General features: G+C 36.1%; 1 protein-coding gene across 7 annotated transcripts in view; it reads right to left on the bottom strand.

Moving 5' to 3' along the window:
* Positions 1-17615, bottom strand: part of LOC131051464 (truncated transcription factor CAULIFLOWER A) — a 50141-nt gene extending 32526 nt beyond the window's left edge. For 4 of the 7 annotated variants that reach the window (XM_057986019.2, XM_057986024.2, XM_057986032.2 and 1 more), the window contains exon 1: positions 17129-17615. In XM_057986019.2, the coding sequence (XP_057842002.1) occupies positions 17129-17490 (362 nt within the window). In that variant the 5' untranslated portion in view covers positions 17491-17615. Of the gene's footprint in view, positions 1-8721; positions 9220-11159; positions 11477-17128 lie in introns of those variants that run through there. The other 3 variants (XM_057986045.2, XM_057986051.2, XM_057986059.2) reach the window with 3 other exon arrangements.
* Positions 17616-22115: the final 4500 nt, after the last annotated feature.

The raw sequence follows: 22115 nt of genomic DNA, 5'->3' as shown, positions 1-22115 counted from the left end.
CCATACCTGTTCTGCAAAGGTGTATGTGTTATAAACCAAGTTAGCCATAGATGGCTACTGGAGAGTTGGTGTCAAGAATAGACTTGATGTGAGAAGTATCTCCATGAGTTGCTCATGGGTTTAGTGGGGTCCCATTGAGCAAAAGGGGAGTGTAGAGGAGTCATTTCATGTTGTTGTCAAGGTTGTCCAAGAATCCATGTGAATGTTGAGACCTTAGTTGAGGGTCTAATGGATTGAGTTTGTATGAGAATCCTTTGTTCCTTGGGGCTCTGCATCACTTACATCATCATGTATGCACATATATCTATTTATAATTTTGAGAAAAATATAGAATGGAGATTAATCATACATGATAAAGATTAATTTAAAGTAAATATGGTTACAACATCTAAAGGTTTAAGATAAGATTAAATATGCAACTAAATAGGTATAAACATTGCGTAACACCTACCATTTGATCCAAATACATTAAAAAGCCGTTACTCCAAATACCCAAGCCACGCATATAAATACAAATTGGCATTGCCATGATAGAGTCTACCCAAGACTTCTTTAATTTCAATTTTATTAGGCAATAATCATTCAAACAAATTCATGATGTTATGAAATCTACAATCTAGTCCACCATAATAGATATATGCATATTGAGAGGCATATCTAGAAAGGCTTTAGTGACTTCATCACAACACCTTATGCTAATCCTAAAAAAATGAAATCGAGGAAATTAAATTCCTAGAATAATCAATGCAACCTAAAAAATGTCAATCCTTCATGTCATTAGAACACGAATAAGCCTACCTAATGTCCCTAAGAAAGAAATAGGCACTGGGATTTCATTTCTTTGTTGAAAAAGATTGAGATAGTGAAGTGTGTGTGAATGAATTTGGCTAACAATGGCAAAATGACTAAATCTGACAAAATGCAACAAATATAACATGAAACACAAAAATAAATATGGAATGTAAACATAAAGAAGAAATTGGGTTGACTATGTTAGACAAAAGCATTGGGCACCTCTCGAAGGTGATGGATACTTGGGAGATGACCAAAAACAAGATCAAGAAGCTCTATGCACCTATCTCCGGAAATGTGGGTCAAACTGGTAGGATAGGGATGTTGGGTGCCTGTTGTGACGTATTCACACATTGCCCCATTGCAAATGGGGACCCCTTCTTTTCGCTTTGTGGGGTTTTGCTTTCTAGGTTTTAGAGTTTTGTCTGTTAGCCTTTGCTTTTCGAGTGTCGCCAGGGGGATCACTAGGATGGCAGGCTCTGCTTGAGCCGAGGTGTGTCTTTGGGGCCCCAGAATTAGGGTTTCTTTGAGATTCTTCCTTAGGGCCTGGTTTTGCTCTTGTTGCTAATTGTGTCTTGCTTGGTGAGTGAGTATCATTCTTGAAGGTCTGAGTTAGGTCGAGTTGGTGGGTGATGAAGTCTGGAATGTCATCCTGATCTTCAAATGCCTTGAAATTTGGCTAAGTCTGGAATGTCCTGATCCTGAAATTTGGCTAAGTCTGGAATGTCTTGATCCTGAAATTTGACTGTCTGGAAAACTGAAGAATCCTCCAAAAACTAGATTTTGCAATATAACTCCTAGAGGTCCGAAACCACTCTCAAACATCCTAAAAGTATATATGGAATATAACTTAAAGTATAAGAAAGATACTTAAATGTTATATTCCATAAAATGATCCTGACAGAGAGTTCAAAATGTCAAATTTCGCTTCTGACCCTTCCAGAGGGTCCAGGGCGAAATTCTTATGAAGCCTGTCCCTAGAAAGGATCTTGGGCAAACTTCATTTTGATGTCTTCTTGTTGATGATTTAAGGTATAAAATGCTATGTCGAAATGAATTTATAATGTGTCCTTAATCATCTTTTGGGTTTGTTTTGCAGAGGAAAGAAGACCATAACAAGGACGACCTTCTCCAGTCTAGCATCATCAAGGACGACCTTCTCCAGTCCAGCATCAACAGGGACGACCTTCTCGGTCTAGCATCATCAAGGACGACATCTTCCAGTCCAAGGTACATCATCCATCCTACACATCAAAGACAAAGGAAGATAAAGCAAGGGTTCGTTGAAGAAGCAGATAGTTTCAGAAGAGTTAATTAAAGCTAGCTTCGCAACATCATCAAATTGAACATCAGCCAAGTTCCGAGTGTCAGGCAAGGTGGCGTCCCAGTCATCACTCCTCCATATTGGGTTGATCCACCTCAGCATGTCCAAGTTTACTGTATCTGACTCATCAAAGATGACACAAAATTCAATGTACCTACCTCGGCTATCCATTGGTCGAATATTCGAGAGAAGACATGTGTCCAAATAATGCAATTCTTTCATTGGCCAGAATTGAGTTTGTTGTAACAAACCCTAATTAGGGTTTTCATTGTAAAATCTTGACCATTGATCTCAAGCTGATCTGAGCCATCGAATTGTATTGAGAGCACTATATAAGCCCTGGCTCCTCATTTGTAAAGGCTAATAGTTAGTCAATAGTTGATAGTAGGTGAATAGTTAGCTAATAGTGAATAGTCAATTGATAGAATAGCAATTAGAGTAGAATAGCAAGAGAAGGCAAAGATTGTTGCCAAGATGTTGTTGTAAAAGACTTGTAAAACTTCATTGAAGAAATGGTGAAATCTATGGGTCGATTCAACAATTTGCATGGTCTTTATACTTCTCAAATTTGATTTCATGTTATTAGATGAGTGGAAGAAATGTGTTTGATTGATGGTGAAATTTGTATATCCATACTACTAGCAATTTGTTGATTGCAGACTTGCCTTGTGTAGTCAACTGGAATCATTCAGCTTAAGTTTAACTTCAATTGTCGCTTCTTCACTAATATGCATCAACCTGATGGTGTCTATGCTTATAGCGATGATCTGAACATCATAAACCTTTCCTCTGAAGATCGCACTAACCTTGTGGAGATGGTCCTGGGATGTCAAAACAAGACTTAGTTAGAATTTCATCAAAGGTCATTCATTGCTCCTACATTCTTAGTGTCAGAATTAGATCCTTTCCTCGCCCTCATCTTTTTTTCCTTTTTTCAAAATCTAGGCTAGTGAAATCCTGTGTTCCAGTAATATTCAAAGCAAATCAAACGTTCAGTCGTCAAGTGTAAGTCCCCTTGGAATTCCAGGAAAATCACATCATACCACAAAGAGCTTATCCACGAGTAGAGAACCTACATACAAGAACCTTGGAGTTGCCTCGACTGATCCTTCGGCGAGATCTTCAGCAGTCAGGAAACTTTGCTCAAGAGAGGATAAGGTACCTTTAGGTATTTTATTCTGTGTTTGGTCGTGTACAAAATACACATCAATAGTGCCCTAATCTTATAGTTTTCACACTGATGTATGCTCTATCTGTTTATACTGTCTCGCAATCATATCTGCACCTACTCACAAAAAAACAAAGAAAAAAGGTTGTGTTGTATAGGGGATTGCCTAAGTCAAGATTTGTGTTGGTGTTCCCAACTCCACAACAGTGATGATGAAAAAAAAATCATATCTCCACAGACAGAGGCTAAATAAATGATAAATGTTGAAATGACAAGCCTACCTTAGACATGAAACCCACTCAAGGAGCTCCACATAAAGATGATGATGAAATATCTTTTGGAAGTCCTACATGTTATGATATTGCTATCTGGATTCAACTGTGTAGTTTTTGAGTAAAACTCATTGACCCATGTTTCATGAGTAGTGTTTCACAAGAACCCATCTCTCATGAGAATGAATGGTTCACTTAACACTCATTGGATCTAGGTGATGCTCATAGAGGTGAAGCATTAGGCCTTCCCGTGATTACAAGACATAAAACTTCTACAAATTTCACCAACTCACATACTCATCACCAATACTATTATAAACCAACTCCTCTAAAATTCTCAAATTTTATCACTACCAACAAAAACTTATAAACATAAATTCAAATTAATCTCATTATTATGTAGTCTATAGGCTTGTTTGTGAAAAATATTATGCAACATTATAATAAACCCTTATATTTTTAATAACGAACTGCTGAACAAGAACTATGACTAGCTAGTCCATTCTTTCAAACCACTCTTTTCTCACGTTGTCTTCAAAATATGTAGTCCAATAAAATTATATAATGAAAGGTGAAAACTTACATGATATAATAAAAAACCCTCGTTACGCCTTCTTATGCTGCTGTTTCACTCAAAAAGTCAAGAAATATCATTACAACTAGAGGAAATCTGCACTTTTGACTCCTGATTTTTCTTTTCAGAAGAAATTAACATACCCAGCAATGTTTATAAGCTTCAAGCAAAAGCTTTGAACAACTTACATTATATTTTGATTGCCCAAATTGACTTTAAATGCGGGACAATGGTTATAAACGCCCAGCACAAATTTTTAAACGCCCTTTCTTCTAGATCCATGTCCAGATTTTGTTCTAAACTGCTCACGAATCGCTACGAGTTTCTTCAAAATTGTTCTTGTTTTGTTGCCTATTTCATCACCTTCCCATAACATTTTTGAAGTTTTAAATTTTGTTAAGAAAAGAAAAATTTATCACCATTTTACCGTGGCTGCAATCTTGCAATTTCAATAGAAATCCAAATGCCTAGATGCCATGGTTTCTCCTTGTTCTCCATGCTCCATAATGGCACGGGCATAGATACATCAATGTGCTCTAATACCATGTTGACAAAGGTAAATGCTTTCTTGTTTATTTGATCAAACAACAAACTCATTTATACAAATGAGAAATGCAGTTGCAATTTGTCAAACTCCATAACCACAAGTATACCAAACTAAGCGGTAGTTGAAACAATGTAATAGTAAATCTATGCTAGCATTGGTTAACAAAATTAAAGTTACAAACATATAAGGAAGATAAATTCTTTTAAAATTAAAAATGAAGATTTCAATTTAAAATCTAAATTGAAGTTTAAAGACACTATCAAAAACTATCTTTATAGTCCTCTCTCTCAACTTTTTTTTATTATTTTTTCAATATGTTGATTCTGATGCAGGAGCATCCCCGGTTCATAGCAATTTTGCATCAATCAAAAATATTTTCTTTCTGTTTTTGCTTTTTGTTTGCGGTTTCAGCATTTCTTTCTGTGTGTCCCGGATTTGGTTCACCGGAACCTGTGGAGTTGGATTTTGCTTGAAGACTTGATCATCTTCCTTATTCCCAAACCGTGGAGCATTTGCATCATTTTCTGCCAAGTTATCGCTACCGGTTTCCGAGATAGTTTTTTGTTACCAGTTGTCTGGACCTATTTGCATTAGTGATCTACAGGATCCCTTCCGTAGCTTGTGGAGTCCTGAGCGTTGATTCCGATGTTCCTTAGCATGTGGCCGACCTTTCCCTGTGATCTACACTTCATCCTTTGGATTTTTCGGAGGAATTTCTTTGGCAGAGGCCGACCTTTGTTGGTTTTACAAGTTAGGTCTTGTTCTTCGGGTTTAGATCCCTTTTTGGACCGACCGGATCCTCTTGGATTGTATAAATCATTGTAATAGAGCATTAGAATGTAATCAAGAAGTTAGACTAAGCATAGAAGATAGATCTTAAGGTTTGAGGTCCTGGTTGTGACCTGTTCTGTATTTTGAGCATGTTTTAGCAGCCTGTGAGCCGGTTTCTGTAACCCGGTTGTTATCAGTTGGTTGTAATCAGTTTTCATGATATAATTCAATCTATTTTGCATTGCCTCCATCATGTCCCTGTGTTTCCGTTGTGTTTACTCTTGCTGACCGATCTAGACTGATCTCTTTGAGGTCCCTCCTAGCCGGTGACTGCTCCAGATTCTAATTATGCTTGATTTATAATTATCTAAATCATTGATGTAAAAAAAAAATTAGTAATGTTTTGCACTATTAGAAATTTAGTTGCAAACCTTGTGACACTTGGTCACACAAATCTCTTTCCCCTTAACGCAATATCTCACCAAGATGGGACCCCAAGGTGATTATAAATCCATTTTATAATGTTCCTTGCATCTTCCATTATCAATCTCCCCTTATTTATTTTGCATATGTCCTCTAAAATACAAAGGTCAATACAAAGTCACAAAGGAAATCCAAAAGAGTGATGGATGTCTCTCTTAAAGTAATAACTAGCACGTGTCATTGCATTGTCAATTTGATAATTGTACCACATTTTGTATACCCACCTCTAATTCAACATCCTTCAAAATTAAGCTCAAATCTTTTGCATTCTTTATTTTGTTAGAGCCATCAACCATCTTCAAGAAAACCATCTCACAATTTGAAGCTGCCAAAATATTGATGAAGGTGTGGGACCTTCCATCTATTCTACCTTCCATCTATTCTCCCATTTGAAAGAATGTTACATCCATTTTTTTTTTGTCATCGTCTCTTTCATTCTTTCAAAACTGATTTTCTGTTTACAACATCCTAGAGAAAATTCTCATTTAAGTCTATTGAAGAGGGCACCTTGTACCCTTTCGCTATAATTGTCAAATCCATCACCAAAGTCTCCTACTACTGACTCTTTATCACATTTAAGGGAATATTATTGTAAAAATATAAATTTGTAGATCATGCACCTTATCTATTTCCTAGTGCACCTCCTTGTTCTATAATGCACCTTGCAATGAATGTCGCATTCTAACTACATTCTCAAAACAAGTCTTATGATTAGGGTCTACTCTAATTCGATGAGGTTAATGAACCTCTTATAAATGGATCATAACTAAAGATCACAATGTTTACCATATCTGCCAAAGGGGAGTCTTCGTAAATGGCCACCTGCCCTCATTTCAATAGACCAAGTTGAACGTCAATCAATAAATAACTATTTAGGAAAGATTTTTGCTACAAGAATGTAAACTATAAAAAATATCGATTGATAGGTATTTCTAGTACACTTTCTTAATGATTTTTGTACTGGAAGTTAAAAAACCTTGTGACTAGACTTACTCTAATTGGTTGAGGTGGATGCGTCTCATATATATGGACCAGAACTAGAGCTCACAATGCCTACCATATCTACCTTTATTTGTTTTGTCATGTCAAGATTAATGCTTGCTGCTATGGTGAAATATGTCCTCATCCTCTCTAGTTTTTCTCATCCAACAACGCAAGGGCCATCTACATCTCTCTTTTTGCTTCTTATATGGCTTGCTCAAATGTTTTGGTGGTGCAATATAGAATGCATGCAATATGGTACTTAAAGGCCAATGTAGTTGATCCCTCTATCAAGCTTCTTTGAATACAAGAGGAAATTCACACTCCCTGATACTGGTACCATTTCAACATATTTTCAAGCAGGGTTGTGACTTCCATAATGACGACTTCTACTAGGTACTGTTAAGCCTAATGTGAAGCCAAATGGAAGCTCTCATGGAGTTTGTATGTATCTCCTTTCATAAGACTCAAAATTCTAGATAAACCAAGACTCCTATGGCGTCAGCTGTACTTTCACCTTTTAAGAAATGCAACTATCACCATGCATCACTGTAGAATAATATTTCTTCACTGTTTACGGCATCTGCCAGCTTCCACCAAAATATAGCCCCAGATTTCGACTGCCAAGAAATTGTGTTTCGAACTTGCACCACATACCAATTCTGCTATGCACTCTTTCACGTGAAAATGTTGTAAATACTCACATGATTTATAAGCTAAAGTAAAAAGCTTTGACCATTGAACCAGTGGTTCCCTAAGATAGGTATATTTCAGATTTCTAGATTCAATCCAGATCAGTATAGTGTTACATACCTGCTTTGACCAACCTTTTATAAATTCAGAGACCCACTAAATCCATCAACTAGAGATTGATCTCTTTATGTTATAGAGCATCTTACAAATCTAGATGGCCGACCTGCTATCATGGACTGACATATTTTTGTTCAAATAGTTGAGGAAACTACGACAGTAAAGGCGAGAAGTTAAAGTTGATGAAAGAGACTAATTTGTGCATGTCACCGAAGCTACGCGCTCCAAACGGAAGAGATGTCTTGAAGCATAATAATGAAGGCAAAGAGGTAGGAAACATGAAAAAGGACAGATAAGTATTCACTAATAAACTCTACAACATCAACCAGTCAACGTAGCAACAAAGCAGTTTTGTGTTTTTTTTTTCTTTTTATTATTTTGATAATAGAAAATTATAGAATGTGATCTGAAATGTTGATACAAAACATATTCACACAATCAAAATTTAAAAACAGATATTTCGCAATCTACTAACATCACCCTCACCCTCACCCTCACCCTCACCCTTTACCGAATATTGTTGAGAAACTCCATTGTTTTCTGTTAAACAGCTTTTTCAAATAAATAAGACACGGGAAGTGTCAAATGCCTTCCATAGGTGAGTAATTAAGGGCCACTTCTATCTGTGGATTGGGATTGGGAATTTTTTTTTCGAGTCTATTCTTGATAACTTCTTTTAACTCCTCATCATGATTCGGACTCGTAATTTTCTTTTAGTTGGCTTAAGTTCCAGTCACACAGATTTGTTTTATCTTAAGTTTCCTTTTTATGGTTTTTCAGAGGCTACGCTTTGGTTCCTTCACACATTAACACAAGAATAGCGGAGACAGGTTTTCCTCTCAGGTTTTTGTTTTCTTCCATTCTCTTTCCCAAATCTAAATCGGAGTAAGAAAATTTCTGAGCTATGAAACATATCGAGCTAATACAATGCAGCGAGTAAAATAGAAAGCTACTACAATGAAAGCTAACAGGCATGAGAGTTAGAAGCAGATGGTGTACCTGGGGCTGGAGAAATGAGAGAGCTTGGCAGTATGAGAAAAGATAATGAGGCCCACTTGGGCGCCGAACAACACGGAAAGCTCCCGTGCCTTCTTCATCAGGCCGTCTCGCCTTTTGCAAAACGTGATTATCCTAATTCTTTCTGTCATCAATCTTTTTCACTTCGATCCTTCCTCGGCCCATTTTTTCCCTTTCCAGCAGAGATGATGCTCAGCGAAAGAGAAAAACGTACCCAAATCAAATGGACCTAAGGCACCAGTACAGCCACATTGAAACGATTAAATGAGGCCTTCCACAATAATGTATATCCAAGCCGATGATAATAAGATTCACATCTGTTAGACTCCCTTTCTTTGCTACTAAACGAACGTGCATCTTGAAGTTGATGATAAAATTCTTTAGAGCCAAGTGAAATGCATCCTGAGACACTAAAAATCTGCTAATCGTCTAATAATACGTAGAATCCAATGCGTGAATGTATTGCATATTTTTGTTTGCAACTTAAAACTCTGGGGCCTCACATTCTCTAAATAAGTCAATTTCATGCAGTTATTTCATAAAGTTAAACAACAAATGGTTATGATTAATAGTAGTAATAATTCTTGGTGTCTTAGTCTTCCATGTGTCCCCATTTTCATTAATGTTTTCCTTGTCTTATTTATCTCTGACCCTAGTACAGGCTACTTGTCCCAGGTGTTAAAATTAATAAATTAATTGTTTGCCTGGCTGTCGGCACAGACAAGGAGGACCCCTCATGCCGTGTTTTACAGATTTCAGTCGGTCACGTGATTCATGCCACACTTTCTCATCTGTCCACAATAAATCCTTCAGCTAACTCCTTGCTACAGTATAAAAAACATTTATTATTTATTTTCCTAGAATTTCAATGGATCAGACATGCATTCAGCGGAGTTCATTTTATGAGTTTCTTCCTCTGTACCAGATTTCTTTCACCGGGTGAGCGTATTTGACAACATTCTGAAGAATCTCTGATCTCTTTTCCATTGTTTGTTCCAAACCCTTCGGAACTCCGATCACTCCCCTTTCCAAAAAGTTCTCATTCTCCTTATATTTCAATTTGGGAACCATCTTTCAATTATATTTGAATGGCGTTGCTTCCACCATATTAATGCATAATAATTTTTAAAATTGACGTGCATGTCTTGTATAGATGGATGCCTGCAACATTTGTGTAGATGGTGATATAATAATTTTTAAAATTGGCATGCACCCAAAAGAAACTATACTAAATAGTACAAATGATCCATACAACAGAGTTGAGGAAACTACATCAGCACCTAAAGGCGAGACACCTAAAGGCGAGAAGTTGATGAAAGTGACTAACTTGTGCTTGTCATCCAAGCTACACGCTCAAAATGGAAGAGATACCTCGAAGCAAAATAATGGAGGTAAAGAAGTAGGATACAATCATGGAAAGGGACAGAATAAGTTCTGTGTAATAAACTCCACAACGCCAACCAGTCAACGTAATAACTAAAATATACTGTGCTCACCAGCCACTCAGTGTAAAGGTTGTCAAATCAGATGTGTGTTATAAATTGTCCTTCCACCATTTCCTCACTATTGTTGACAAACTCCGTTGTTCTTTATTAAACCCACTCTCTTAAGCAAAAAGTCATGGAGAGAATCAAATGCCTTCCATAGGTGAGCACCTAATCAATCTATAATAAAGTGCCACTTTTATCTGCACAAAATACTCTCTTCCCACTTCGCATTTATATCTAAACATCTACACTTAATGGATACTTCTGAAAAGATGTAGATTAACAAAACAATTAAACCTTCACCAACTCGGCAACGGTCATAAATTAACAGATAAGTGTAAGAAAGCGTGCAGTCTATCGTACTGAAGAAATACGGAAATGAATTGAATGTAGACTAATAATTCAATTAATATGGAGGGTCTTGTGGGACACCCTGATTCGATGGTTTGGTAAGAATTTACATTTCACAAATATTTAGTCTTCAGTTCCACTGAAACGACTACGTATCCTTTTATCAAAGGATAATTCTTGATGTGTTTCTATCTTAACCAAAAAAAATTGGGTTTTCATAGGTTAAGTTCTGGTTCTTTTATAAGTTCAAAGCTTATAAGAAATAAGGTTTGTATATCTCGTTGGTAGTATAGTTAGATATTTTCAGGATAATCTCAAATTAGAAATCATCTGTAATTCATATACAAACCATCTCGTAACATAAACTATAAAAAAATCTCTCTCTTTGTTTATTTAAAATGAGAAAAGCAGAGGGAGGCTTTTGTTTGGCATTTGAGTTTCCTTCATTCTCCTTCCCAAAAAACTAAACCGTCGTAAGAAAATCTCTAATCTATGGAACATACCCAGCTAATATAATACAGCAAGCCAATAGAGTGAAAAGTATTTGGGTAAGAGAGTTAGAAGCAGATGGTATTAGTGTACCTGGGGCTGGAGAAGCGAGAGAGCTTGCCAGTATGAGAAAAGATAACGAGACCCACTTGGGCGTCACACAACACGGAAAGCTCCCGCGCCTTCTTTATCAGGCCAGCTCGCCTTTTGCAAAATGTGATTACCCTATTCTTTTTGTCATCAATCTTTTTCACCGCGATCCTTCCTCGACCCATTTTTTCCTTGGATGCTTAGCCAAAGACAGAAACCTACCCAAATAAACATAAGGAGCTCAAGAACAGGACCATGGAAATAGCGTATTTGCAGTTTTAAGGAGTAGGAAAGGACGATAAGGCAATGGGTAGGTGCTCTTTCACAATGGAATTCAATCCTCCTCATAATCACGTCACCAACAAAATCTAACACTTCTCCAAGAGGACATAAATAGCCATAAATAAATATAAAGGACAAATCAAACATAAATGAATACAATTGACATATCAAAATATGACAATTCGATGAGGACATAAATAGTTAAAAAATAATAATTTAATTTGTTTGAATATAATTGGTGAGGGTGATGATATGTTCTTTAATTACATCAGGGATCCACATTCAAAGTTATGAGGGGTGTGATGTAACGGATGAGGTCAATTTTGTACCCAAACAACTTTGATTGAATGGATACCCTCTTAATCCTTGACTCTCTCTCGCAAAAATAAATAATAAAAAAAATTGAATGAGAACATAATTAACAAACAACAAAACTTGATCTGGATTCCATAAGCATACACAAAACCATTCATACATAAAACTTTAGTGAACCAAGTCTGGTATAATTTCAGATAAATAAAAAAAATCAAATACAAATGGACCAATACTTAAAACTAGGGCTAGTGGATAATTAGCCGACAGATTTACTCTTGCCAAAGAATAAAGAGTGTTTTACCAATGCATAAAGCAGTCGTTTTGTCGGCTGCGTAGACACGGCCAATTGAGTACAACCACATTGAAACTATCTTGAATTAAAATCATGAGTAAATTAGACCTTCCACGCATAAGTATCCAACCATTAATATGTAGAATCCAGAGTGCCAGAGTATTGCATTTATTTTTGGAACTCAAAAAATCTGGGGTCTCACATCCTCAAAATAGGGGAAGAGCACCAACAGTCGTTATAGTTCTAATAACCAAACACTCCTTGCACACCCAACGCCCCAATTACTAACTTTAAAGAAACGAAAAAAGAACACTAAAAGTCCATTACTAAATTTCACATGTACCAATAGGTGTCCATTTTTTAGCATTTTTGTACCATAAATCGACCCATTTGTGCACCTTTATTAGTACCCATAACGGCTGACTACTAGGGCATTTGTGCATTAAGTATTGGCAATTTCAAGTGCAGAGTTATTGGGGCATATTTAAGCAGGTATCAGGCGACACTTTGAAATGTACTTTTTGACCCTTGCGCATATAATGGATCCCACAACATGCATTGTTACTACCTAGAAGCCACAACAATAGCTATAAGAAGTTGAGTCACATGCAAAGACAAGAATAAACAAATTGTCAAAATTTGATATATCGTTTAAAATCTAAGGGTGCATGAAGTTAACTATAACGACCACTAATATACTTGCCCTAAGTAAATTTCCTACTGTTGAACATAAATTAAAGTCAAACATCAATTGAATTCGACTAAAAGTAGTAATTCTTGATGTATTAGTCTTCCATGCTTCATTGTCTGGGCAATTAAATTCAATATCTTCCCATTTTCCTTAGTGATCTTCTTTATCTTTGACTCTACTACAAGCAGCTTGTCTTAGATCGCGTGAATATTTGACAATATTCTCAAAACACTCTTGTACTCTTTCTATTGCTTGCTCCAACTCCTTCGGAACTCTAATCTCTCCCCTTTCCACCAAGTTGTCATTCTCCTTACATTTGAATTTGGGAACTATCTTTCAATTATATTTGAATGGTGTTGCTTCCACCATATTATGGTGTAATAATTTTTAAAATTGGCATACATGTCTTATATAGATAGATGTTGCAACATTTGTGTAAATGGTGGTATACAACCATTGTTAGAAAAATGCGATAATATTGGCAAATGGAAATTGCTTGTACCATTCATAAGATATCAAGCTTTTGAGGAGAAAGTGAATATGACTCAACCCACCAACCAATGAGAGTACCCTTCTAGTATTCATTAGCAAGTTGCTAAGATCAAAGAAAAATAAATAGCCAACTCTAGGCAAGGAAGCTTCCCAAAATCTAGATAGCTAGGAGTACCATGCCCATGAGAAGGAGTTGAAGGAAAGCGAGAAGGTTGAGACCAACTAGGAGCTTCATGGTCCTTGAAGCCTTCAAATTGGGATCATCATATCTCTTTTGGTAGATTATCTTGGTCATGCCTATGCCCATGGCAAGAGCTAAAATTTTGGTAATCATGCAGGGGGCTTCACCCCGGTGATCTAAAATCTCTCAAATAGATGTGCAAATTCAATTGTAACCTTTGTGATTTTGTACCTAGTTAGGCATAGGCACATTAGAGTGCAAATCATAATTTCAATGCATATAGAAAATTGAATCCCAATCAAACAACCTAAAGAGAGATAAAGTTTCATCTTTCCAAATAGTACAAAGAAATTCTACTTTGAAAGGATGCCAAATTTAGATAATTTTAAATGGATGACAAGGCTGATTTCTCAGAAATTTCATATGCCATGAGAGGGGAAGGGATCAAGCCTAAAAGGGCCTAAAGAAATAATGCATCCAAATACAAGATTTTTAAGCTCTGGAGCATAACTAAAAAATATGCTTTGAGTCTTGAACTATTGACAAAAAGGATGGCAAGGTTGAGAACTCCTATATGAGACAAGAGAGAGCCAACTGGAAGACCTTGGTAAATAATGCACACACGAAATGAACCAACTTGGGCTCAAGAATAGTTATCCAAACAATCTAGACGTGTTGATCATGCCAAGTGCTAGGAGAAGACTAGAGACATGCTAATAGAGATTTATCTAATCCAATATTGGCAGAGGAGGCATAAGTCATAAGCAGCAGTGTTTGCAATTATAAAATGGTGTTTTATGATATGATTTGAACACTTTCCACTAGGTCTTAAAGGACCTAACCCTAATTTTTTGAACCATATGGGGAGGAATGATATGAATAACAATCTAGAAGGTATCTTGATCTTAATGTTGGCATTGCACACTCCAATGAGAATTGAAGGTGATTGAAGGTGTTGTCATTGATGACAACTTATCGGCAACCTTGTGGATATCTTCAGGCACCGGCACCGACACCGACAGACACTTCACCGACACCGACAATAATGTTTACTGGCATCTCAGCCGACAGGATTTTGATTATTGTATTTTGTATTTAATTGTAATATCTTTTTGTAATCCGACATGGCATATTGTAATAAGACTCATATACAAGTATGAGATTTTGTAGATCATTTAGAGAGATACACATAGAGGATAGATATGATGGATATGTAGAGCGAATATTAAGGCATATTTTGTAGAAGAGTTTATGGTTATTGTATGAGCTTAAACCGATACTGAACTTGGCATAGCAGATGTTGTTTTGTAGTACATTATATTGGATTCTCATAATCCATTTTGTAAGTCAGTGAGACTTCCTTTTGTAATTGAGCAGTGAGCTCTAGGCAGTTGGCCTTCCTGCATGTGCAGGCCCCTCTTGTAAGTAATATCCATTCATTGGCCAGTGAGTGAATATTGTGGGTCACAAATCCCACCGAGGTTTTTTCCACACCGGGTTTCCGCGTTAAACATCTTGTGTTATGGTGTGCTTTCTATGTTGTCTTTACTGTTCTTATTTACTGCATTAACTCTTGTTTATCAGTACATTGTTTTGGAATGCAAAATACTTAATAAGGTCAAATATTTAGTAAACCGGTTAGATACTGATTCACCCCCATCCCCCCCTCTCAGTATCTTTGGGACTATCATCAATCCTAACACTTAATTGGATAGAAAGAGTTTTGATTTGGACTCAAGTCATGATAAGAAACTCTTGGTAACTATATCAAGGCAATTTGATAGAATTTTATTTCCTCTAGATTTAAGAATTTCAAATCATGAACCCAAGGGGCTTTGAAAAGAGGATGGTTTTGACTAGATAGAACCAAAGACCACCAAACAGGTTGATAGTTAATCGAATGGGTATTCCTCATTCCCAAGCCCTAAGATGTTAGTGCTTGATGAGCTTCCAAATTCCAAATGCTTTAGATAACAAGTGTGCCTTGTAACAAGTTCACTCATGGTGAGAAGAGTGGGTGTAGAACCCAATTCCTTTCCAAGTTAGTTATCAAATAGCCGCTCTTGACAAAATCCAAAGTCTAAAAAGAAATTTCCAAACGTCGTTCCCTTCCAAAGTCCCAACAATCCATCTAACCGAAAAAATAATGCCTGATGACGGATTGAGAGTAATCCTAAACAACCAATATCATCAAGGAGACAACAAAATTTCCAAGCAACATGATGAAATCCTTTATTCCCATCAATTGAGGCCCAAATTATTGGATTCATGGCAATTTTTCACAATTAGTCTTCCGCACGATACACCACCCACAAATGCTTGACGTACTATTATCTATACGTTAGAACATAATTCAATGCTCGGAAGCTCTCATTTCAATCCATGACCATTGAACCAGTGGCTCCTTAAGATGGGATTTTTTTGTAGATCCAATCCATCTACTAAATCCATCAACTAGAGATTGATCTCTTAATGTTATAGAGCATCTTACAATCTAAATGACCCACCTGTTACCGTGGAGTGTCATTTCTTTTTGTTCAAAGAGTTTAGGAAACTAAAACAGTATAGACGAGAATTTAAAGTTGATGAACGAGTCTAATTCGTGCATGTCATCCAAGTTACACACTCGTAACGGAAGAGATTATCTTTAAGCAAAATAATGGAGGTAACGACGTAGGATACAATCATGGAAAAGAACGGATAAGTTTTTTATAATAACCTCCACAACACCAACCTCTCAACGTAGTTACCAAAATATAATGTGCTCACCAGCTGCTCACCGTACAGACTGTCAAATCATATTTGAGTAATAAATTGTCCGTTTACCTTTTCCTCACTATTCTTGAGAAACTCCGCAAATGCCATAAATTAACAGAGAAAAGTAACAAAGAGCACAGTCTATCGTACTGAAGAAATACAGAAACGAATTGAATGTAGACTAACAATTCAACTAATGAACTCGATTTGATGTTTTGGTAGGAATTTATATTTCACAAATATTTAGTTAGGGATGTTGTCTATTTTAGTTCTAAAATCTTCAATTTGTATTTGTACAGTGTGTTGTTGATAATTTTAAAAATCGTGGTTGTTTTTTTAAAAATCAACGATATATAATGATCAATTCGTACTGTAGTTTTGGAGTCAGAATAGCTGTGGGCTTTAGTCTTCAGTTCCACTCACACAACTAGGCACTTTGTTTATCACAAGATTATTCTCTAATATGTTTTCATTTCAATTTTATTTCTTCTCTAAGATACTATTTAGGTTGTCTTTTTGTACATTTAGGTTAGTAAAAATAATAGAACATTACATAATGGACTGTTTTATTTATGAAGATATTTAGATCAAATATAGAGATATTCTAAAAAGAGTCTCTAAACACTTTGTTTGAGAAAGAAAGAATTGTGAAGATAACTGATTACCCTGTCAAAATTCACTAGCAAGGATTAGGACCACTTCTTGTTTGCTTCCAGATTTTGTTAGTTGACCGTTCATCTCATTTTTTTATTCCACAGTTTGGTCTAATGAACGTCAATGATTCCATTACTTCACGCCAGGGTTTTCTCACATTTGTGTTTCCTTCCATTCTCCTTCCTAAATCTGAACTGTCATAAGAAAATCTCTAACCTATGAAACATACCCAGCTAATACAATACAACAAACCAATAGAGTGAGAACTGTTTGGGTAAGAAAGTTAGAAGCAGATGGTAATGGTGTACCTGGGGCTGGAGAAACGAGAGAGCTTGCCGGTTTGAGAAAAGATAACGAGACCCACTTGGGCGTCACACAACACAGACAGTTCCTGCGCTTTCTTCATTAGCCCAGCTCGCCTTTTACAAAAAGTCACGACTCTACTCTTCTTGTCCTCAATTTTCTTCACTTCGATCCTTCCTCGCCCCATTCTTTCCTTTTCCAGCGGAGGGGATAGTTTGCCAAAGAAAGAAGGCTGCCCAGAAACACTGAACACGAGCATGGAAATATTCTGTATTTGCACTAGGAAGGACGGCAAGGCAGTGCAGTGGGTCGGTGTTAAATTACACTGGAATTCAATCCTCTTCATAATCATTTCCCAACCAAACATGACAATTCTACGAGGAGGACATAAATAGCCATAAATAGATACGAATGACTAATCAAACCATGAGAATTCCACGGGGAGAACATAAATATTAATCAATGTTGGGTTTCAAACGTGTAAGCTGCAGATTGCACCCATCTATAAAGCCGGGGGTTAAAGAATTGTATTAACACAGCATTTCTGGTGAAGAATTCGTGCTAATTTCAGTCTGTTTCTTAATTAATTGTTGCCGGAGACAAATAAAAATGTCTGGTGAAAATGGGTCTGTCGTTCACGAAACAGATGATAGAGTTTTGTACGAACAATAACTTCTTCCCTGCTGCAAAAGGCAAAGATAAGGAAGGAAAACGTTGATGAAGCTGGTCACAAATTTCGTTTTGTTCGACATTCCTCGACATACTAATTGTAGGCATCACATTTTCCTCCTAGATAGAATTCTCGTCTCCAAGGCATTGCCCATGTTATAGGGTGTTGTAATAGCATCATGTGTCACTTTAAGTGATGTGACATGAGTTTAAATTTCCCCTAAGATGTTTTTGATAGCCGAATGCTTATACGTTTATTATTTGGAGATGTAAAATGGTCATAAAGGCAACCATCTATTATATGTCCAACCTATTGTCATCCTATCACATCTATGGAAAATAATAAAATATCAACCAACCTTTAATGATTGCAGTAGAGGGAAGTGTTCCTATGCATTGCATGGTCTCATCATTCTATTGTCACAAAGTGTTTGTGTGATCCGTGGCTATCTAGCATTATATTTAGCACCGGTTATGAAGGATTTTTTTTTTAAGTCTAAGTGTCTCCTTTGTAGCTTGTGCTAAATATAATATTGGGCCTCTTTAATATCTTTCACGGCAAGATTTGAATTGTTGTTCTTACTTAATCTATTTATGAGGTGAGATGCGTTAAAAATATTAAGGGTTTAAGAAGCAAGCATCCTTAGTATTTGTGTCGTATATGTTTCTACATATAGAAGTGTGAAATCTTTATTTCAAGATAAACTAGCATGTAGGTACTTGGTTAAGAAGCAAGCATCCTTAGTATATCTGTGATATATGTTTCTACTTATAGAGGTTTGAAATCTTTGTTTCAAGATAAACTACGTGTAAGTACTTAGTGACAATCAAATATGAGTTTCATATGACTTGGGTATGGTTTATATCAAGGTTCATTTTATCACCATTTCTCTTTTGTTATCTCGACAAAAATAGCTCAAGAAACACCCTTGGGATTAGTAGAACCTAAACCAAAAGGACTTTCCCATCCTTATCAATTGGTCAATTAATATCCCAACCTTATTATAAGTTGCAAGTTATTTGCCCTGAGCTTGATACCCCTAACACATAAGAGTGTCTTCTTCTTAGGGATTTGAGGATCGATAGTGTTGGTGTTTCCAACTGATGTACCCATGTATCCTTTGTGAGTAGCCAACTTCAATCTTCAAGGGCTTGGATCATAGGCCAACTAATAGGATAGTGGTTAGGGATAAGGGGATAGTCATATCCTCTGCACTTTAGGCTCTATTAAACCAAGGTGGGTGAACCTTCTAGCAATACTTTATAATCCTAATTCCTTTTCCTAAGTATTGCAATAGATATGTTCTCAATATTTGGGATAATCACATAAATATTTAACTCAAATGGATACGGCTTCATCCTTGATTAGTACACTCTGAAATACCTTGATAATAGCTAATTCCAACACTTAAAATAAGAACAAAATTTTTTAAAAAAGGTAATTTATTTGATATTAAAACATGCCAAGATCAATAACATAGGGAACTTGATCAGTGCCTATCCATTGGGCTAGATGAACCATTATTATAATTTAACATATGGAGTGACTGCAACATCCTTAATTAGAGACACCTTCTATTATATGATCAATACCTAATATCAATCATAATATAAAAAATGAGTCAACAAGATGTGCCTAGAATCCAATAAGATCTCTACAAAATCTCTATGATTGATTCAAGCATTTTAATCTTCTACTTTAGAAGAAGCAGAAATCACACACATATCAGCAACACGGTGCAGAGACAAAATCAAAAGAATCATTGATCATTGATTTTATAAGATTTTGGAGCATACATATTGGAAACAACTTGAGATTGAGTTTGATTCTAAGATGCTCGTGAAAATCGCATGGACTTCATATGTCAATTGTAAATTTATAAAGAAAAGTGAAATAGGACATAAGAACTGAACAAGTTACTAAATTATAAACCTATGGACAAGGTATGCAAACTCGCCTTGGTGAAATTCTCTGAGGACTTATAAGACTCGAAAGACTCTAAAAATACATTTTCCAAAGAGGAAAAATAAGACCTTGATTATCCTTCTATATGAATAAGGTTGTAACAAGCTCTGAGCCTTTTACAATATTTTAAGGCAATAGGTGACTGCCTGACATGGAAAAGGACTTTATGTGGGAAAAGTGGGTCGATAGAACTCGAAATGCGAAAAATGGAGCTCTAGGGAGCCTTGCTCACACACCCACGGGACTTCTTGGTGCAAGCTATGGAGTCGTGAAGTATGGCTCAGCTTCCCAAGGTTGGTTCCATGGTTCTCTATCTTACACGGTCCCTCAAACCAATGTTTTTGCTCTCAGATCACTCAGCAAAATGGTTTAGGGATGACAAATGCAAGAATGAGGGATGCTTTTGTTGATTTTAAGATGAAATGCATCCTAAGCTATGCATGATCCTATAAATGCAATAAACTAGTTATAAGATGACAAGATTAGCAAACAAGACTATCCTAGCATGCTATATTAGTCTATGATTAAGCTAAATGATAAGGAACATACTCTAAATTTGCATATTTAGATTAATTCCTATTTAAAAGAGAGGCTAAATGATGAACATAAATGATATATGAAAGCTTGAATGGATTTTAGTATAAGTGTGATGCTAAAGACTTGGATCTATGAAAATGGAGAAATGAGGGCTCTATTTATAGCAAAAATAGGGCAATGGATGGTCAGGATTGAAAGAGTTAATCAAGGGTTGAGTTTGAAAGTTGGGAATCCATGTTTGCAATTGGCACCAATGAAATAGTGACAAATGTCAACATAAGGTTGGTGGAGAGGAGATGTAAGAAGCATTAAATGCTTGAGAAGACCTCATGGTTACCCTAGGGGTTAAGGGTTAAGGTTAAGTTAAGATTACCAATTGGATAAAGCTTTTATCCAAAGGATAAATTCTTGTGCAAAGGATTAAGGATAACCATGGTCAAAGCAATAAATGCTTGATGAGACCCTTGAGTTACATGGAGGTTGAGTTTAGGGAAATTCTTTAACCATGCTAGAGGGTTGAGTTAACCATTAATGGTTATGAAGACTTTGGGAATAAATTTGTAAGAGTCCTTCCAAATTTGGGGGTATTCAACAAGTTAGCTTGTTGAATGGATAAAGGCTTTAATGCCTTTAGAAGACTTTACTTCAATTTTGAGAAGTGACCTCCTCAAATTTAGGGAAAAGGGATAATGGATGGGTTTGGGTTAATTAATCAGGATTAGAAGAGTCTAGAAGGGGTTAGGAAGAGGGTTTAGGATGCAAGTGGGAGGTGTAGGATTTTGCAAGTGGATGAAGGGATAATGGGTTTTAATTGAATTTAATTCAATTTGGCTGCAATTAAATAAATTAGATTTATTTAATTTAGGATAACTATTTTAATTAAATTTGAATTTAATTAAAAAGTGGATAGGGGCTTTAATTGAATAAAATGAATTTATTCTATTAAATGGGTATAGTGAATTTAATTGAGTAATTTACTTAGTTAAATAGAGGAATACGGGTAATATAATTAAATAGAGAAATGAACATAAAATATTCATTTAGGAATATGGTCATTTTTATACGTCTACAAGGAGAAAAACCTTTTTTAGATGTCCCGACAAAGATAGACATTCATTTTTCTCCCTACAGGTGGTAATTGTTGTAGATGATCTGGAGCCCTCCTTTTTTCGTGCAAGCTCACTTATCAAGCTGGAAGATTTGATAACCTTGCAGGCCTATTAAATTCACCATGACAGAGAGAAACTTACTACATCTTTTGAAAGATATACATCAAGTATTTACAAACCTTTAAACCAAAATTCTCTCTTTAGGACCATAAACTGACCACCTAACATAATCAAATCTTCTTCACATCCAAATCTATCGAAGGAATGAGAAAAACATAAAGAATCAAAAAGGGAGGTAAACAACGGTTAGTTCTTAATTCAAAAATTTAGAAGAGAGAAGAGGAGAATCAGAAAACTCCCAGTCCGTTTTCTTTGATTTGTTGGATTAGCCTGATGTGTTTCTGATAGTTTTCATCATCAATTATTGTCCTTGCAACCTCTACTCTTGTCATTCCATTATCAAACTTTTATAATGCATCCAAGTAGGTTCTAAGCTTCTTCATGGTCTATGTTTCATCAACAAATATGTCTAACAACATTGGCTCCAATATTGTCTTAGTTTCTGACTTTGGCCTTAGGACTCTTTTTCCTTCTAGATCCCTCTTCTCTTTGTCAAATAGAGTAGGCATATGGTAAGTCACCAAACATTGAAAACCAAACAATTCTGACTTAATTCTTTATGTGTACATCTAATGAGTGATGAAGACCTGA

The sequence above is a fragment of the Cryptomeria japonica genome, chromosome 2 (genome assembly GCF_030272615.1).
Source record: "Cryptomeria japonica chromosome 2, Sugi_1.0, whole genome shotgun sequence".
Taxonomy (NCBI): domain Eukaryota; kingdom Viridiplantae; phylum Streptophyta; class Pinopsida; order Cupressales; family Cupressaceae; genus Cryptomeria; species Cryptomeria japonica.
The sequence above is the reverse complement of the archived record's forward strand: the minus strand, read 5'-3'. Positions and strand labels throughout refer to the sequence as shown.